This window comes from Carassius auratus, chromosome 41, assembly GCF_003368295.1.
Source record: "Carassius auratus strain Wakin chromosome 41, ASM336829v1, whole genome shotgun sequence".
Lineage (NCBI taxonomy): Eukaryota > Metazoa > Chordata > Actinopteri > Cypriniformes > Cyprinidae > Carassius > Carassius auratus.
This window is the reverse complement of record NC_039283.1, coordinates 3,351,742-3,368,982: the sequence shown is the minus strand read 5'-3', so window position 1 is coordinate 3,368,982 and position 17,241 is coordinate 3,351,742. Positions and strand designations below refer to the sequence as shown.

The 17,241-nt window shown below is 39.4% G+C and overlaps 1 protein-coding gene across 1 annotated transcript; it reads right to left on the bottom strand.

Moving 5' to 3' along the window:
• Window positions 1-9,511: 9,511 nt before the first annotated feature.
• lyplal1 (lysophospholipase like 1) lies at window positions 9,512-16,855 on the bottom strand. Its single transcript, XM_026228415.1, has 5 exons — window positions 16,726-16,855; window positions 14,994-15,093; window positions 14,212-14,381; window positions 10,193-10,308; window positions 9,512-10,097 (listed from the first exon to the last, which is right to left on the bottom strand). Exons 1-5 carry the CDS (start codon window positions 16,811-16,813, stop codon window positions 9,876-9,878), a joined length of 696 nt encoding a protein of 231 aa, XP_026084200.1. The 5' UTR covers window positions 16,814-16,855; the 3' UTR covers window positions 9,512-9,875.
• Between the last annotated feature and the right edge of the window lie 386 nt (window positions 16,856-17,241).

The following is a 17,241-nucleotide window of genomic DNA, read 5'->3' as shown; positions in this document are numbered from 1 at the left end:
GATCTGATGGACTGGTCTATGGAGGTAATCCCTAATTTTCCTGTTTCCCCGCTGGTTCCGTCCAGCCCTGATTCCCCTGTATACCCTCTCAGTCTCCCACTCCTACCTCCTCCAGTCATTTCCTCTGCTCCATTTCCGCTGGTTCCGCCCAGCCCTGAGTTTTCTGTTTCTCCGCTGGTTCCGCCCAGCCCTGAGTTTTCTGTTTCTCCGCTGGTTACGCCCAGCCCTGAGTTTTCTGTTTCTCCGCTGGTTACGCCCAGCCCTGAATCTTCTGTGTCTCCGCTGGTTCCGCCCAGCTCTGAATCTTCTGTGTCTCCGCTGGTTCTGCCCAGCTCTGAATCTTCTGTGTCTCCGCTGGTTCCGCCCAGCTCTGAATCTTCTGTGTCTCCGCTGGTTACGCCCAGCTCTGAATCTTCTGTGTCTCCGCTGGTTCCACCCAGCTCTGAATCTTCTGTGTCTCCGCTGGTTCCGCCCAACTCTGAATCTTCTGTGTCTCCGCTGGTTCTGCCCAGCTCTGAATCTTCTGTGTCTCCGCTGGTTCCACCCAGCTCTGAATCTTCTGTGTCTCCGCTGGTTCCACCCAGCTCTGAATCTTCTGTGTCTCCGCTGGTTCTGCCCAGCTCTGAATCTTCTGTGTCTCCGCTGGTTCCACCCAGCTCTGAATCTTCTGTGTCTCCGCTGGTTCCACCCAGCTCTGAATCTTCTGTGTCTCCGCTGGTTCCGCCCAGCCATGATTTTTCTGTTTCACCGCTGGTTCCGCCCAGCCCTGAATCTTCTGTGTCTCCTGTATTCCCTCCCAGCCTCCCTCTCCCGCCTCCTCCCAAACCTGCTGGTCCCTCTACTCCTCTTTCGCTGGTTCCGTCCAGTCCTGATCCTCCTGTCCTTCCTCCCATCCTTCTCCTCTCTCCTCCTCCTAGACCAGCCAGTTCCTCGTCATCCCTGCTGGTGCCAGTCAGTCCCGCAGCTCACCCTCAGTCCGCGCCATCGGGGCGCGGTGGTTCGCCGCTGGACTGCCAGTCTCCAGCTCCGCCTTGGCGTGTTAAGGCCCTGTCTCCGCCTCCAGCCTCCGAGCCCTGGACTCCTCCTCGGTCCTTCGACCCAGCGGCTCCGCCTTGGCTCTTAGCTCCCTCGTCTCCACCGTGGCCTGTCATCCCACCTGCTCCACCGGGCTCCCTCGTCCCTCCGGCTCCACCTTGGTCAGTCGTCGACCATCCGCCGCCTCGGGACTCCACTCCTCTGGTTCCACCTCGTCACTCCATCCCTCCGGCTCTGTCAGGCTCCTCCTTCCCTCCAGTTCCACCTCCATCCTCGGTCACTCCGGCTCCACAGCGGTCTGCCAGGACCCCGCCTCTGCCTTGGTCGCCTGAGCCTTCAGCTCCACCTAGGCCCTCCGGATCCTCGACGTCACCCTGGCTCTGTGGCTGTGCTGCTCCATCTTGGGCTCCTCACCCACCGGTGCAGTCTCCGCCTGTCGGCCCCCTGGTGTCGTCGACCCTTCCTTCACCATGGCTCCTCCCGCCGTCGACCCCACCTTGGATCTCCGTCCTGGCTGGTCTCTGGTGGACCATCTGGCTCCTCCTGCTCCTGTCTCCTCCCTGGCTCCTTCCTCCGTCTCCTCCCTGGCTCCTCCTTCTGTGGTCCCTGTCTGCTGGCCCCCTCCTGGAAGTCCGTCCTCCACCGGAACCTCCTCCCAAGTTCCCACCTACGCCTCCCCCTGTTGTTTCTACGGTGCGAGGACGCACCTACCGGGAGGGGGGAGTACTGTCACACACCTGGACTCATTTAATGTGTTTTTGCCCGTGACCCAGTTTCTGTCTTTCCGTGTTTGATTAGTTCCCAGGTGTGTCCATTATCTTCCTCATGTGTTCCATGTCCCTGTTAATTTAATGATTCCATCCACCTGTGTTTCCCCAATTATCTGTTGTTCATAAGCCGTGTCCCTGCAGTTCTGTTTTGTCGGGTCTTCTCACTTGTGCTCACTTGTGACCACTTGCTACTTACGTGTGTCTACCTCTGTGCTCCATGTTGGATATCCCCTGTGTTGGATATATTAAAAACCTTATTCCGTTTATCCTCGACTCCGTATTCCTTCAGGCAGCGTAAAACCGTGACATATAGTTTTCATTATTAGTTTGATATAATTTTTATTTGTATATATTTTCATCTCATTTTAATTTTACCTAAAGTTTTAGTAATTTGTGTTTTTTCATTTTTGATTTTAAAAATGTCTTATTTTTATTTTAGTTTTAGTATATAAAGTTAAACAATGAAAACGAGAGATGTTGCTTTGGAAAATAGCTGAAATAAGCTTAAGTTTTCTTTATTTTATTTTATTGTACATCAGTTAAACTTTATTTTAAGTAACACATTTTTTTTATGATATTAGCTAATTATAATAACTCTGTCCAGATCTAAATCACTGCTGTTCCATAGGCACAGTACTGAGTATCAGATGAATTTACCATTCAGGGCTTATAGAGTGCAAACAAACAGCTATCTGGTTTAAAACCTGTTGATGGGAGAAGATCAGCAAACCTTTAAACATCTTCATTGAGAAATCACGTTCCTCCATTGTAGACTAAAGAGAGAGGATAGTCTTGATTATTCACTGTCTGACAGATGATTTGAGTAAAAGCCCAGGGAGACAGCAAAAGCATAGTGTGATTGTATTAGCCTTTATATGAACTACAGATCTGGATACAGTTTGGGACCAGAAGATCAGGTCCGTTGTCCAGCAGAGCCATGACCCTAAGATGGGGGGTGTGGCCAATGGGGCGAACTGGGATCCGTCAACACCTCCGTTCCCCTAAACAGTCTTCTCCTGCCCGTAGCCTCTGGAGCGGCACCGCATGGAAAGTAAGTGCAGAGTGGAAACTGGCTGCCAAAAAGTCCCAGCTCTGCACCACTTCCAGATTAGCATTCCTTCCATCTGACACATATACTGTGAAGCAGATTATCATCTAAGTGGACAAAGCACAGTTTAGAGAAAGGTGGAAACCTCAAAGTCAGGGTGTGGAGGTACCTTATAACAACACCATTCACAGAGGGTAATTGCACCATGGGAAAATGAGGCAGATATGTGATTTGGGAAATGGTCACCGGGAGTTTGTGGAATGTAAATATTACATGTCATCCTAGTTGAGACTCAGGTTGGGAAATTATTATTTCAGAAATACTTTGGTTCCGCTAACAGTTCTGGAATGTCTGCATTCTTCCACTGGTGTTTTAAAGTCTGTTGTAATAACAATCAGGTTGCATGTTATTTTACACTTTTCTCATCTGTGCACAGGAGGCTATTGATTGCATGATATGATATTGATATTTTGTGCTGAAAATTTGTCTGGTTTTATACACTGGTTAGTATCTACTGGTAAGTGCAACTACGTCGATTTTTAGACAAAAACATTTTTTTATTTATTTTTTTATCGACAGCTATATAAAAGTAGCTATGGAAGCCCATTTTGGCCATAGAATGAAAAATAAAAAGACAATTGTGACTTATTACTCACAATTCTAAATCTATATCTCAATATGGAAACTCATAATACAGAGGGAAAAAAACTTGAGAGATAAAAATAAAATATAACAATTATTTCTACATGTATATGTCTGTTTTCTTTAATGTCAAAGCTCAGGATACAGAAACTGATTCCACTGAATAAATTGGTTCATCTGGACTTATTTGTTTAGAAACTTGACTTCATGGCTTCAGAAGAGTTAAAAAAGTGGTGCACATGTTTTATTGGCATCTTTTATTATGCAGTAATTGTGTTTTTTGTCCTTGGTTGAAAAAAAAAAAGCATGTAAATTCTTCACAGCAAAAAAAGCCCTTCATATGGGTTGAGTAAATGAAGACAGAATTTTAATTCTGTGAAAACTACTCCCTTAAAGACATCAAGTTTAAAAGACACTGATGTGTGTTCATTTCCTCACCTGATGTTACCCCATGAGGAGCAGACCGTGAGGAGCCGTCCTCATTAACATCATCTATCCCTGCAGCTAAATCATAAAATGCCTGAGTGCAGTCTGGCTCCGGTGCTGGATAAGGAGGAGTGGAGGGAGTGTGGGAGAGGATGAGGGAGTGAGGAGGGGAAGAGCTGCTGCTGGATGCCCTGCTCTACCATTCTCTGTACAGACAGCTGGAAGTGAGAGAGGGAGAGAGATGTGACAAAAACAGAAGAAGAAAAGGACAGAAAGTCCAGGAGGAAAGCAGAGAACAAATGTGCAGATATTATGTGTCATAAGTTTAACCCTTTGTGTCCACCTTCACACCAGTGTTATTTTAGTATCATTAATGTGCTTTTATTGCCTTTGTCTATACAAGGGCTCTGCAAATTTTAGGAAGCTAAATTGAAGACTTTAAGATCTTTTTAAGACCAAGTACATAAAATGTAAGGAATAAATCAAACATATTTTGACAACATGTCTAGGAAGCACTCAAGTTCTATCAGCAACACTTCAAAGTTAGAAAATGCAACTTCCAACAGATATTTATTACTTGGGGGAAGTTGTGGCCTAGTGGTTAAAGCGTTTGACTCCTAACCCTAGGGTTGTGCGTTTGAATCTCGGGCCGGCAATACCACAACTGAGGTGCCCTTGAGAAAGGCACTGAACCCCCAACTGCTCCCCGGGCGCCACAGCATAAATGATGCCCAATTCTCCGGGTGTGTGTGTGTGTGTTCACTGCTGTGTGTGTGTGGACTTTGGATGGGTTAAATGCAGAGCACAAATTCTTAGTATCGGTCACCATACTTGGCTGAATGTCACATCACTTTTTTTTCTTTTGTTTTGTTTGGAAATAACTTTTACCGTACCTTCTGATCACGTTGCAAAAAGTGGTGTCTTTCCCCAGTGTTAAATCAAGATAATTTCAGAAGAAAAATTTGTCTTTTTGTTTAGGATTAAAACAAACATTTGCTCGTGGGATCAGAAAAATGAACTTGATTCAAAGGAAAAACGAGTTTTCATACATCATTTTAACTTTTTGACTTTTTAACTTTACTTTTCCATCTCAAGTAAATGTATCTTCATTTAAGGATGCTTAAATAACTACAAGACAAAAATACTGGAGAAGCACTTTTTTGCAGTGCTTTCAACATTTCATGCTATAACTTTATGAATGCAAGAATGTTGGCTCAGCTCTAACACCTTTTAAGGCCTTAACTTGTGGAAGGGGAATTAAGAATTTTTTAGACTTTTTATTTAAGTGAATAATTTTAATTAGATTTTTCATTTTAAAGGTCCCCTTCTTCGTGATCCCATGTTTTAAACTTTAGTTAGTGTGTAATGTTGTTGTTAGAGTATAAATAATAACTGTAAAATTCTAAAGCTCAAAGTTCAATGCCAAGCGAGATATTTTATTTAACAGAATTCGCCTACAAAAAAAAAGGACCTGTTTGGACTACAGCCCTCTAGTTCATGTAGTAATGACGTCACTAAAACAGTTTTTTGACTAACCTCCACCCACATCAATACACAAACAGGGGGGCTTGGCCTTGTTGCGCTCCGATGGACAAGGAGGAAGAGCTGCGTTTCTGTTTGTCGCAATGTCGTCGAAACGCTGTTATTTTCAATCTCTGAGTCCAATCATCTTTGTTTGGGCTTCCCAGGGACGCTGTACTTGAAGATTAATGGTTACAATTTATGTTTAACTTGGTTCCAGAAAATTATATTCCACATGTTAAACTATGTGCAGCACATTTTTCTGAGGACAGCTTCCTCAATCTCAATCAGTTTAATGCCGGATTCACACAAAGATTATTCTTGAAAGATGGAACAGTTCCCTCTTTGTCTGAAGAAGGCGTTGTTTATGGACCACAACCGGTAAGTGTATTTTATTATTTAAGTTGGTGTATTTAACAGTTTCTGTAACTTATTACACAAAGGGCAATGCTGTTTAGCTTTGTTAACTAGATGTTAGGGCTGTGCAAAAAAAACGAATGCGATTTTCATGCGCATCTCGTCAGTAAAAACGCTCCTGTGATTATAAGTACATCTCCAACATGTGCGTTCTAGTCCAATCGCGTTTCCAGGAGGTTAACATGCGCTCAGCTGCTGTCGAATCACAGTACAGGAACCGCTGGCCCAATCAGAACTCGTTACGTATTTCTGAAGGAGGGACTTTATAGAACAAGGAAGACATCAGCCCGTTTTTATGACAGTGAAAAAAGCGATATACAGATGGTGAATTATGTGAAAAATACTGTTTTTTTTACACACGAAACATTAACACGTTATATTACACACTGTAAACACAATCAAAGCTTCAAAAAAGCACTTTCAGCAGAAAAATGGGACCTTTAAAGTTTTAGAAATTTTGATTTTTTTTTTGTGGATTTGTTTAATGATTTATGATCTTTTTGGATATTTTAAGTTTTGTTTATCAAGACTTTCAATGGAAGGACAGAGACATCTCAGGTGTCATTAAAATCATCTTCACTTGTGTTTAGAATATGAAGTCTTATGAGTTTGACATGACATGAGGATGAGTAAATGATGACAGAATTGACCATTTTGGGTGAACTATCATTTTAAGTTTGTGTTGTTTTAGTTGATTTAGTTTTTGTTATTTTAGTATTTCAACTTAAACCAAATCAAAATGATTTTATTTCCCAACTAATGTTCATTTCAAGTAATAAATATTTTTATGGTTTTATTTAATAATAACCCTGCTTTATATTTAAAATATAATTTTTTATAGTGAAATTATATTTTTTATTAAAACAAAAGTCTACTTGTCTGTAAAAATAATGATGTTTACACATATTTTCAAGGTGAAGCGTGTAGCATCATCAAACAATGAGGTAATTTTTAAGCATTTTCAAACAGGTATCCTTAACACTTCCTGTTTTGCGTCTGGTCAGATAAACTGTTAATCCGCACCATACTCTGGAGTCAATGTTGCTGGGCTAGCTTAAATGCTCCAACAAACAGAGCAATGATTGGATAATGCTTCACGGCTTTATGAAATTTGGGGTAATCAACCTACAAATGTCTTATTGCCTCAAAGATAAATATTTTTTAAGACTTTAAGCACTTGATGTGGGCCAGTAAGCACCAGTAACGGGGGTTCCTTGCTATTCTATTAACAGTACTGGGAATTGTTCGCTAGAATTGTTGGCAGGTATTTTAACATACTGGTTCTCTCTCATCAGCAGATCCCTAAACAGCTAGCGGCTATGAATCAGCTATAGTGTGAACATCACTGAAAAACTGTTGATCACCAAGATTCACCGTAGCATTTCTACATGATTCAGAATGTCTGATGAAAAATTGTCTGGTGTGCAGGATGTTTTCAGTGCAACTGATGCAGTTCTTAATACATTACTGAATAGAACAGGATGTTACGCAAGTTTTGGAACATAACTGAATTTAACAAGCCTCATTGGCAGAGTAAGAAATGGCTTCCCACTGCCAAAGCATTCTGGATATACAGTTTACTGTATATGGTGGAATGACAGTGAGCATATATAAGTAATGCAAATAAAGTTTTGTTTAGAAACTGTTGGAGTTTGACTCTCCAGTTTTCCTGTGCTCAAGCTGAGTGTGTTTTAGTGTTGTTTTACTGAAGCAAAATATGGAAATCAAACACACTGGGATGTTTTTAAATGATCTGACCGTGCAAAATCCAGCTGACTGTGCAAACTGAGAACTGCACGCACACTAATATGTCATGTTTGGAGGAAATTATGTAAAAAAAAAAATTATAAAGTGTAGCAAGATCCCATTATGCAAATACAGATGTGAATTACACAAATTCAGATGGGCAGTCCAGTTGAACACATCCCTATCGAGCCCTCTGTTTCTCAATCTGTTTGCATCGCTACATTGATTTGTTCTATATTGAAATGCTTTTGCCTGTATGATGAGAAACACTTGAATGAATGTATTTTTCTTGTGATTTTAACTTGTGAACTTCTTCAGTAATGTGTAAAAACATCCCGGCATGCAGTCACTTGAAATAATATTCAAAATGAGCTCAGCTGGAATCCAGACACAAAAATCAGCTCAGATATGAGCGGTTTGGTCACTACATTATTCCCATACTGTGTCATTTCTTACTGATGATGACTCCTATTATTCTAGCATGTGAGAAATAGTCATAATAAATAATGAGTCTGTGTTTGCACTACTGACTGGAAGTGTATATTCTCACTGTGCCCATTAAATATGATATTTGCACTATCTTTGATGAATGAAGGCCTTTCAGTGTCTGTAAAGTCATACTCAGTGTCCAGACGGTGCATGTTGGTACTGGCCTGTAGCCTCACCACATCTACAGGACTTTAAACCTGCTCACCACTTCCCCCCAATAACCATTAATGAAGCTACTGTTCGAGCGAACCTCCAAACACATGTACAGCAGATTTCATGCGAGCTATAATACGGTGGAGGGGGAAAAAACAGACAGAAGTGAGAGATACCTCGCTCTGCAGGAAATGGGACGATGCCAAACAGACCAGATTCCAGCTCCAAACCACAGAGTGGAGTGGCATTCCTGTGATGGCTCTACCTGCCGCTTCAGCCGGACCACAGGATCTACAGCCAAACCAGACTCCATGGAACAGCCATCACAGCCTGCAGAATGTGCTCCACTGATCACTTTAAAGTGGTAAGCGTTTCAGGCTATGACATGTACACAATAAGTAGAGTCTTTGTGAGGTGAAACACATCTTGATGAATCAAGGTTTATACAGGTGGCAAAAACTGCAGATTTTTTCACACTAAACACATTAGTTCCAGCAGGTGCAACATACAAAGAAAACTTAATAGTTAATTCTAAGTCAAATAAGCAGATACTTTAAAAGTAATAGTTGAAAATTCTGTCTTTGACTCACTCAAAAAAAAAAAAAAAAAAGTAAGGTGCTTTTTCTAGTTTTGGATTCTTCGAAATGCATATTTTGAGTTCAGTTATGGGATGCTTCTATTCAGCAAGGATGCATTCAATTGATCAATAACTGGCAAGTATCCCGTGTGTATTTGTGTTTGCACTCTGGACGGTGTGAAAAGTTACAAAAGCACAAAAAAAAAAAAAACAATTATGGCTGTCATGAATAAAGTGAAAATGAATCGAAGTGTGCCAATTGCAGCATTAAATTTTGATCTGCATCATATTTATTTTTAAGTGTTGTTATAGTTTTGCACATTTTTACCAATCACACATGCTTCTGTTGAGCTTATGGATGCAGTGATCAATCATTAGCGTTCCTCGCTGAAAAGCCAGAGTTTATTTTATTGTGCAGGCCAGCTGACTGAATGCTGCTCACTTGTGAATTCTCTCATTATAAACCACAAAGTGCTGACGTGCATACAATGTAAGAGATTAATTCATTACAGTGTATTTATAGAGTTTTAGTGTTTTTAATTTTTTAAGTGTTCTTAAAATCACGCTAGACTGAAGTCAGCGATAACATTCTTTGATAATGTAGCCTAAATGTTCTTTGCTCGCTTTCTTTTTATAATTCATTTGTTTGAATAAGCGTGGAAATTAAATCGTTACAATTAACAGGTCTAACTTACAATGTTTTTATTCAATTGTGACCACATTAAATACAAATTTGTTCATTTAAAAAATATTTTATAACATGACACCAATTATCTGGCACTTACCTAAAAAGATGGGTTTATGATGTGCGTTGTTAACAGATTACATTAACATTAGATTACTAATATTACTAATATTACTATAGCCTTAACCCAGAGTTGGGTCAACCTTCGCCTATGGAAACATTTTTATTTTTTCAAAACCACCCCGCCCATATATATATACATTACATCTTATGACGACATGAGGGAGAAAAAATGGTGATTATTCTATTGTATATATTGTATTGTATATAGGGAAGCAGTGGTCATTGTCCAGCATTGTGGATGTTCTAAAGGGAAAGTTTCTTCAGGATCCAGGAGCGTAGTAACTCCAGTTCTTGTCGACACAACTGATGGTTGAGGTCTGGGATGGAATGGAAAGACGTGTTGAGGCCAGCCTTCTTCAACAGTGAGTTGGTCTCCTCGCCCCAGCTATGGAAAACCAGCTCATCCGCTGTGCCATGACACTGAAGGAGCTCAGGTAGAGGGCGCTGGGATGCATCTTCTACTGCCTGTGCAGAAGGTCAAACAGATTCTTTAACTAGTGCTTGACATCATGATATTTCAACATTTTTTGTCATAAGGCATTCTGAAGGGTATTAACTACCTGATATACAACCGAGTCTTTGTTAAGAAAGCTGGACAGAGCGAAGATGCCGGCAACATCCTGGTGGTACCTGCAAACCAGGTGTAATGCCATGGCACCACCCATCGAGAAGCCACCTAGTATCAAACATGCACACATTAGACAAGCATTCAGTGGCTTTGTATTAAAACCTGTTGAGCTGATTCTCCCTGTGGTATTATACACTATACTTACGTTAAAAACTTCACTCTGCTAGTCATGACGTGCAATGCTTTCAAATTGCAAAAAAATTGTGATCTTAGCAGCCAGCATATATGACTACACTTTTTAACACACTTAAGCACATTTTGTAAAAAAAAAAAAAAAAGGGGTAAATTTAGAAGTATTAATGTAAAGTACATTTTAAATAATTGTAATCTTTTTTTTTTCATTTATCTTGATTTATCTTGTGTTGACAAACTTAAAAAAAAAACATGTAAACTTTTGTGTCATTCAATATTATATTAAAGGTTAATAAATTTTATCTGTACTAAAATGCAATTTCATCATTACAAATATGTTTACAGTGGGTATAGAAAGAATCAACCCCCTTTAAAATAATCACATTTTGTTGCTTTGCAGCCTGAAATGAAGACAGACACAGTTTTTGTTCAGCTGTATTTAGTCAGTGAGACTTATACCATCCAAGTGAAAGATAAAACACCAACATGACATATATATATATAAAAACAGAATCAATGAGCTGGAAAAAGGATCACCCTTTGTGTCAGTCAGTATTTTGTTGAACCACCCTTTGGTTTAATTACAGCCTTTATTCTTTTAGGATTTTTCTACTAACTTTGGAACATTTGTCCACTCTTCTTTGTAGAACTGCTCAAGTTCAGTTTCATTTGATACTGAGTGTTTGTGGACTGCAGTCTTTCAGTCATTCCACAGATTTTCAGTGGGGTTTCAGTGGCTTCGAGTAGGCCATGCATATTCACCTTTTTCTCTGTGTGGTTTTGCTGTGTTCTTTGGGTCATTGTCATGTTGGAAGGTAAACCTTCTTCCCACTGACAACTTTCTGGCAGAGGTCAGCAGATTATCTTCAAGAATTTGAAAGTGTTTTGCCCCATTAATTTTTCCTTCTATCCTAACAAGTGCTCCAGTCCCTGCTGCAGAGAAACATCCCATAACAGGACATCACCACCTCCATGCTTTACCGTAGGAATGCTGTTATTTGGATGCTGAGCTGTATTGGATGTCCGCCAGAAATTATCGTTTGGTGTTGAGGCCAAATAAATCAATTTTGGTCTTATCTGCCTCAGAATCTTCAAGGTGCGTTTTGGCAAAGCTCAGTCTGACTACATGTGGCTTTTTTTGAGGACTGACTTTTCCTGTAACCCTCCCGTACAAGCCATATTTGTGGAGAATTGATGATATTGTTGTCACATTCACCCAATGACCACTCTCTGTCATAAATTTCTGCAGTCGCTTCAGAGTTGCTGTAGGCCTCTTGGTCGCCTCTCTTGACCAGTTTCCTCCCGGCTCTTTCATCCAGTTTGGAGAGACGTCCTGATCCAGGGAGGGTCTGTGTTGTACCAAATACCATCCACTTCTAAATAACAGACTTCACTGTGCTTCTAGGCATTGATAAAGGCTTTGAAATGTTTTTGTATCCATCTCCTGACTTGTGCCTGTACACAGCTTTATCCCAGGAGATCTTATGACAGTGTTTTACCCACCCATAGTTTTTTATTGTTTGCTTCAGTTGCACTACCATGGACTGAAATGCTCCAGGAATGCTGTTTTCATACGGAGCTGATCAAAATGAGCACAGCTGATCACAGGTGAAAGTCAGATGGATTTGTGTGTCATTGAGAAGGTGATCAGCTACACCTGATGGAGTTTACAAGTCTTTTCTTTTTCCAGCTCAGTGATTCTGTTTTTGTATAGTTTTTTTCTGACATGTTGGTATCTTTCACTTGGGACGATGTAAATAAAGCTGGATAACTCAAAAACTGTGCATCTTCATTTCAGGCTGCAAAGCGAATGAACAGAAATGAAATGAAATTAAGTACATACTTAGAAATTAATTTAACTGTATTTAACATAAATTGAAACAAATATTTTTTATTTAATAATTTCATGATTAAAGCTGCAGTAGGTAACTTTTGTAAATATATATTTTTTACATTTTTGTTAAACCTGTCATAATGTCCTGACAGTAGAATATGAGACAGATAATCTGTGAAAAAATCAAGCTCCTCTGGCTCCTCCCAGTGTCCTATTGCCATTTGCAGAAATACATAGCTCCCGGTAAGAAACAACCAATCAGAGCTGTGGTCCGTAACTTTGTTTGTGTTCAAAATGTAGAAAAATTAATATAATAAGCGAGTACACCATGAATCCATTTTCCAAACCGTGTTTTTAGCTTGTCCTGAATCTCTAGGGTGCACCTATAATAAGTGTTTATATTCGGACTATTTTAGATTGCTTCGGGGGTACCGTGTCGGAGTAACCCAGTACCTTTGTGATTCTTCATAGACATAAACAGAGAGAAGTAGTTCCGGCTACGATGTTCTTCCGCAAGACGCAAGCAGTTCTGTTTATTTACCGCTAGAACGTCAAAAGTTCCCTACCGCAGCTTTAAGTTTGAACTGAACTGAGATGGGAAAGGCAACACTGTAATTGAAAATGCATAATTTTTGTGCTATCAACTTGACATGGATTTTTTTATGAAAGGCACGCAGCAAGTGGCAAATCACAGGTGGTTTTGTTTGTAAACCTTTCAGATGCATCTGTCTTGATGAGTCATTGATTCAACCAATCAGGAGTGATTGAGTCAGGAGGACATCAATAAGTGCATGTAATTTAAAGTGGCTTACAGTAGCCAGTCTGCCCCAAACTGAAATTTAAAACAAAAAGAAAGGGGAAAGAAAGCTGGACTTCATCATAGAACCTGCATTTTTCCTCTTTCCTCTTCTGTGTTTAATCTTCCACATCTGGGCACTACATCTAGGAAAACGAAAAAGTACCCATCAGTCTGTCAGAGCCATGTTGATATGGAGGATGGATGGAGTTCACATGTTCTTTATACCTCTCCTAGAGATGTTGTGAGCAACTATATCTCAGGGACTAATTAACAGGTTACAGGTCTATTACTTTTCCCTTTATGCGCTTCTCATCTACTCAAAGAGACAAAACCAATAAAATCCATCCTAATATTGAACTTATTGATGTCTACAAACTACTAAAAACTTTGCATATATGTTTGACTTTTCCCGCTTACTTTGACACCTAAAAGATTGAAAAACACAATGTATAAAATATATATAATAAAATATATGAAAGTGTTTTCCATGGAAAGTTCTGGTGCTTGTCAGTCCATCAGCTTGGGAAGTGGACTCAGCGTACAGACCACTTTGTTTCTTCGAGTGACTCCAATGAGTATTTATAGTTAATGACAAAATGTTATGATTTAGGAAGATAATATTTCAGCAGTCTCACAGGAACATGTGTTTTTTGAATCAGTTTCTTTGGAACCGAGTTCAGGGGCTTTTCTGTCCTTCCACATAGAGCCTTTTCACACAAAGACTTTTTTTTTGTTGCAATTTTCACATTTTACTTGCAACCACTTCATGGTATTTATGTGTTATTGGCTTTTTGGTTAACCCTTCCTTGAATGTTACCATTTGGTTTAACCCGTTGAGCAAATCATAACCTCTTTTTAATGTCTATCCAGTCATCTTCTCACACCCTGAGAGAATTTACCTGCGTTCTTCTAAGATCTCTTTCTACTGAATGATTTTCTGCCACTTTTATCTCATTGTGTTATATATTTGAACCCAATAAACCAAATATTCTGAGATAAAGCTTAACAGAAATCTGAGAATCATCCAGAAATTCTTCTTGGCCTATTCTGGCAACAAATCTGAGACTGAGCTTAATTTGGAACAAGTGGAGTGTGAGAGTGTGTAAGACAAAGGCAAGCAATAAGAAAGGGAGAGAAAGATGGATGGGGAGGAAAGAGAGACTGAGAGATAAGCCAGTAGCCATACCAATAACCATCCGGTGTTTTGGGATCCCTGCTCGGATCTCCTCCTGGACAATGGAACTTAAATTTTCACACATGGAATCTATAGACTCCAAATGTTCAGGGCAATCCTGGGAAATCTTCTGACGATCGAACCACACATGAGACTGTGCCCCTCGCATGGGTGTGTATGGCCTAAATACAAAATATTGTAGCAGTGAAGTGATAATTCAATCAAAACAAAGCTAAAAAAAACCTGCTAAATAAATAACTGCATTCACACAACTGTGAGAAATAACTTGGAAATGTTTGGAATTATATGGATTTCATATTTGTAAAATGTGAACATTTTTATTTACTGTATGTTATAAAGTTGTTGCAGTTAAAGTTTTAATAAATAAAATACAGTGCGATCCCACTCAAATCCAAATAGTACTTTTTTTTTGCTTTATCTGAATGGCATTTCTCTTTCACTCACTCTCAGGCTCTTCCAAAAGATTTTGAGATTTTATTATTTTTTCTATTGTTTTTCAAGCCCTACATTTATACTCCTTAGTCCATTTAAGTCCCTATCATTTTTTCCCCCCATACAAATATGGGTTAGTGGATAAAGTTTGTGAGTTAAAGGACACAAATCATGTTTCACTCGTTTTTTTTTTTTTACTGTTAGACTATAGACTCCACAAAAACAGAAAATATCAGACACAAACATGTGCATTTACTACGAAACCAATAATTTCTCTCACTGTTTTAATAAATGATTGTATTAAATCAATAACTGTAAAGGTGCTATGAGGGAAGGTTTACCTGGCTGGTGCTGTGGGATAAATCACCCGGATGTTTTCAAATGCCAGGTTTTGTCCCAACACATCATAAACCCACCTGCGCAGACCTGGCCCTGTGTCGCCTGAATGAAATGAATGAAAAGTTATCATGCCACCATACATCTTATACTGGACTAAATTATTCAAATGTGTCTGAATTAAACATGTCTAAACATATGGAAACAGTACAAATTATTATTTATTTTATTAGAGAGAAACATACCTACATGGAAATAATAGTTGAATAAGGATATGATTACAAAGGTGTTCTGGTTTGTTAGGTTGTTATAATGTGGTTTATGGTGTGTTCTGGAGCAAGTCTAAAGAACCCAAACCTGACTCTGTAGCTGTGTCCCAAAATAGATACCATACTCTATGCATTTACTGTATGCTACATACTCAACTGTTCAGCATGGAAGCCTGACTGTGCCAGTGAATAAGAAATAGAAAAGGTAACTGGCACTTTTTATCTTCATAATTACTTTTTCCCCCTCAGAATTGACTGACAGAAACTCGCAACTGCAAATTAGAAAAGTCAGAATTGCAATATAAACCTGCAGTTCTGAATAATAAGTCAGAATTGCGAGAAATAAATCACAACTCAGTGAATCTTGTGATTCTGACTTTATAAGATGCAATTTCAGAAAGTCAGGATTGTGAGATATAAACTTGCAATTGAATGAAAATAGACTTTTTCCCCCTCAGAATTGAACTTCACTTTATAACTTATAATTCTGCCTTTTTTTCCTCAAAATTATAAGATAAAGACTCGCAATTACGAGGAACACTCTGAATAGCGAGACTGCTATTTCGAGTTTATATCTCACAATTCTTAAAGTCAGAATTGTGAGTTGTAATCTCGCAATTGCAAGAAGAAAAAAATAAGCAATAACCCTTATATTTTATTATGTGGTGGAAACAGTCTCGTGAATGAATTTTATATGGTTATTTTGTCATTTATAATCAGAGTCTGATAGCCAGTCCTCCTCCCTACGTAATTAAAGCTGGGATGAAGAGTCCAACTTTCCTTTATGCGTCTCATTCAGGTATTTTTGAAGTGCACTTTTTCTTGGAAGTAGTTTCAGTGTGAACACATTAATTACACTATTTATACTATAAAACGGCATAAAGTGCAGTAGTTAGACAAATTGAGATGCAACTCATTTCGAGATATGACATTCTTTCCTTCAGTATAAATCTTTGGGATTCTTTATCACAGTGAAACATTATTATTATGACCATAGCAGCACAAATTACACGCCAATTGTAATAGTATGGGCTTATTCAAATCCATATGTCCCCAAGTATGAACAACCGTAACAGTGATGCCTGCCTTAGAAAACCCCACTAAAAATGCTAACGTTAAATAAAAACAAAAGATGCTATGAAGATTGCGACAGAGAAACGCTTTCTCTTTGTTGTCATCTAATTTTGACCTACCAGCTGTATGCTCTATGCTCGTTCTGTCGCTCACTATTTCCTATTTTTCTTTGAACACGCCAGCAGAAGTCTCACACTATACGCGATGAACTTTAAACAGGACATGTTCAACCTCACAGTTCAAAACGCGTCTCTGCACCCTTTCGTTTCATTCAGTTGCAGCGCGTGCGTGAACCGCGTTGGTCTGCGGGGGTTTTAGTAGGACATAACTTCTCTTTTCAAAACTGTGGGCACAACGCGTCTGCATGAGAGAGGTTTTAATCATTTAAAAACACCTGAGCCATGAAGAAAGATGACAGAAGCTGTGTGTTTTCCTGCCTGACTCACGACACTCTTCTGTAGCTTAACCGCGGCCATATTCATCCCGTGTTATCTCGCGATACTCCGTTATCCACGTCACAGATCCCGTTCACCTTTCAACGCTGTGAAGCTTCTCATTGTGATGTTATTTTAAAAAAACTGTAACTTAGAAGAAATCAGCATAGTTAATCCTTTTGGTAACATTTTCATTGAACATACTGATGTTTTAAAGAAAAAGTGTAGCAATAAGATTATAAGAAATGCTCTTTGTTCTGTCTCCTTACCCGCAGCAAGATTTTTTTGGTCATCTTTGTTTGGTAATATCAATTGGGTTAAAGCGTGGAAACTGCCAAATAGGTTTTGTATCAATAACAAAATTAAGGAAGTGTCTTACAAAATACTCCATAGAATTTATCCTGCTAAGCATGTTTTGGAAAGATTTAAGCTTAATATTTCATATTCTTGTGAATTTTGTGGTCTTACATCTTACA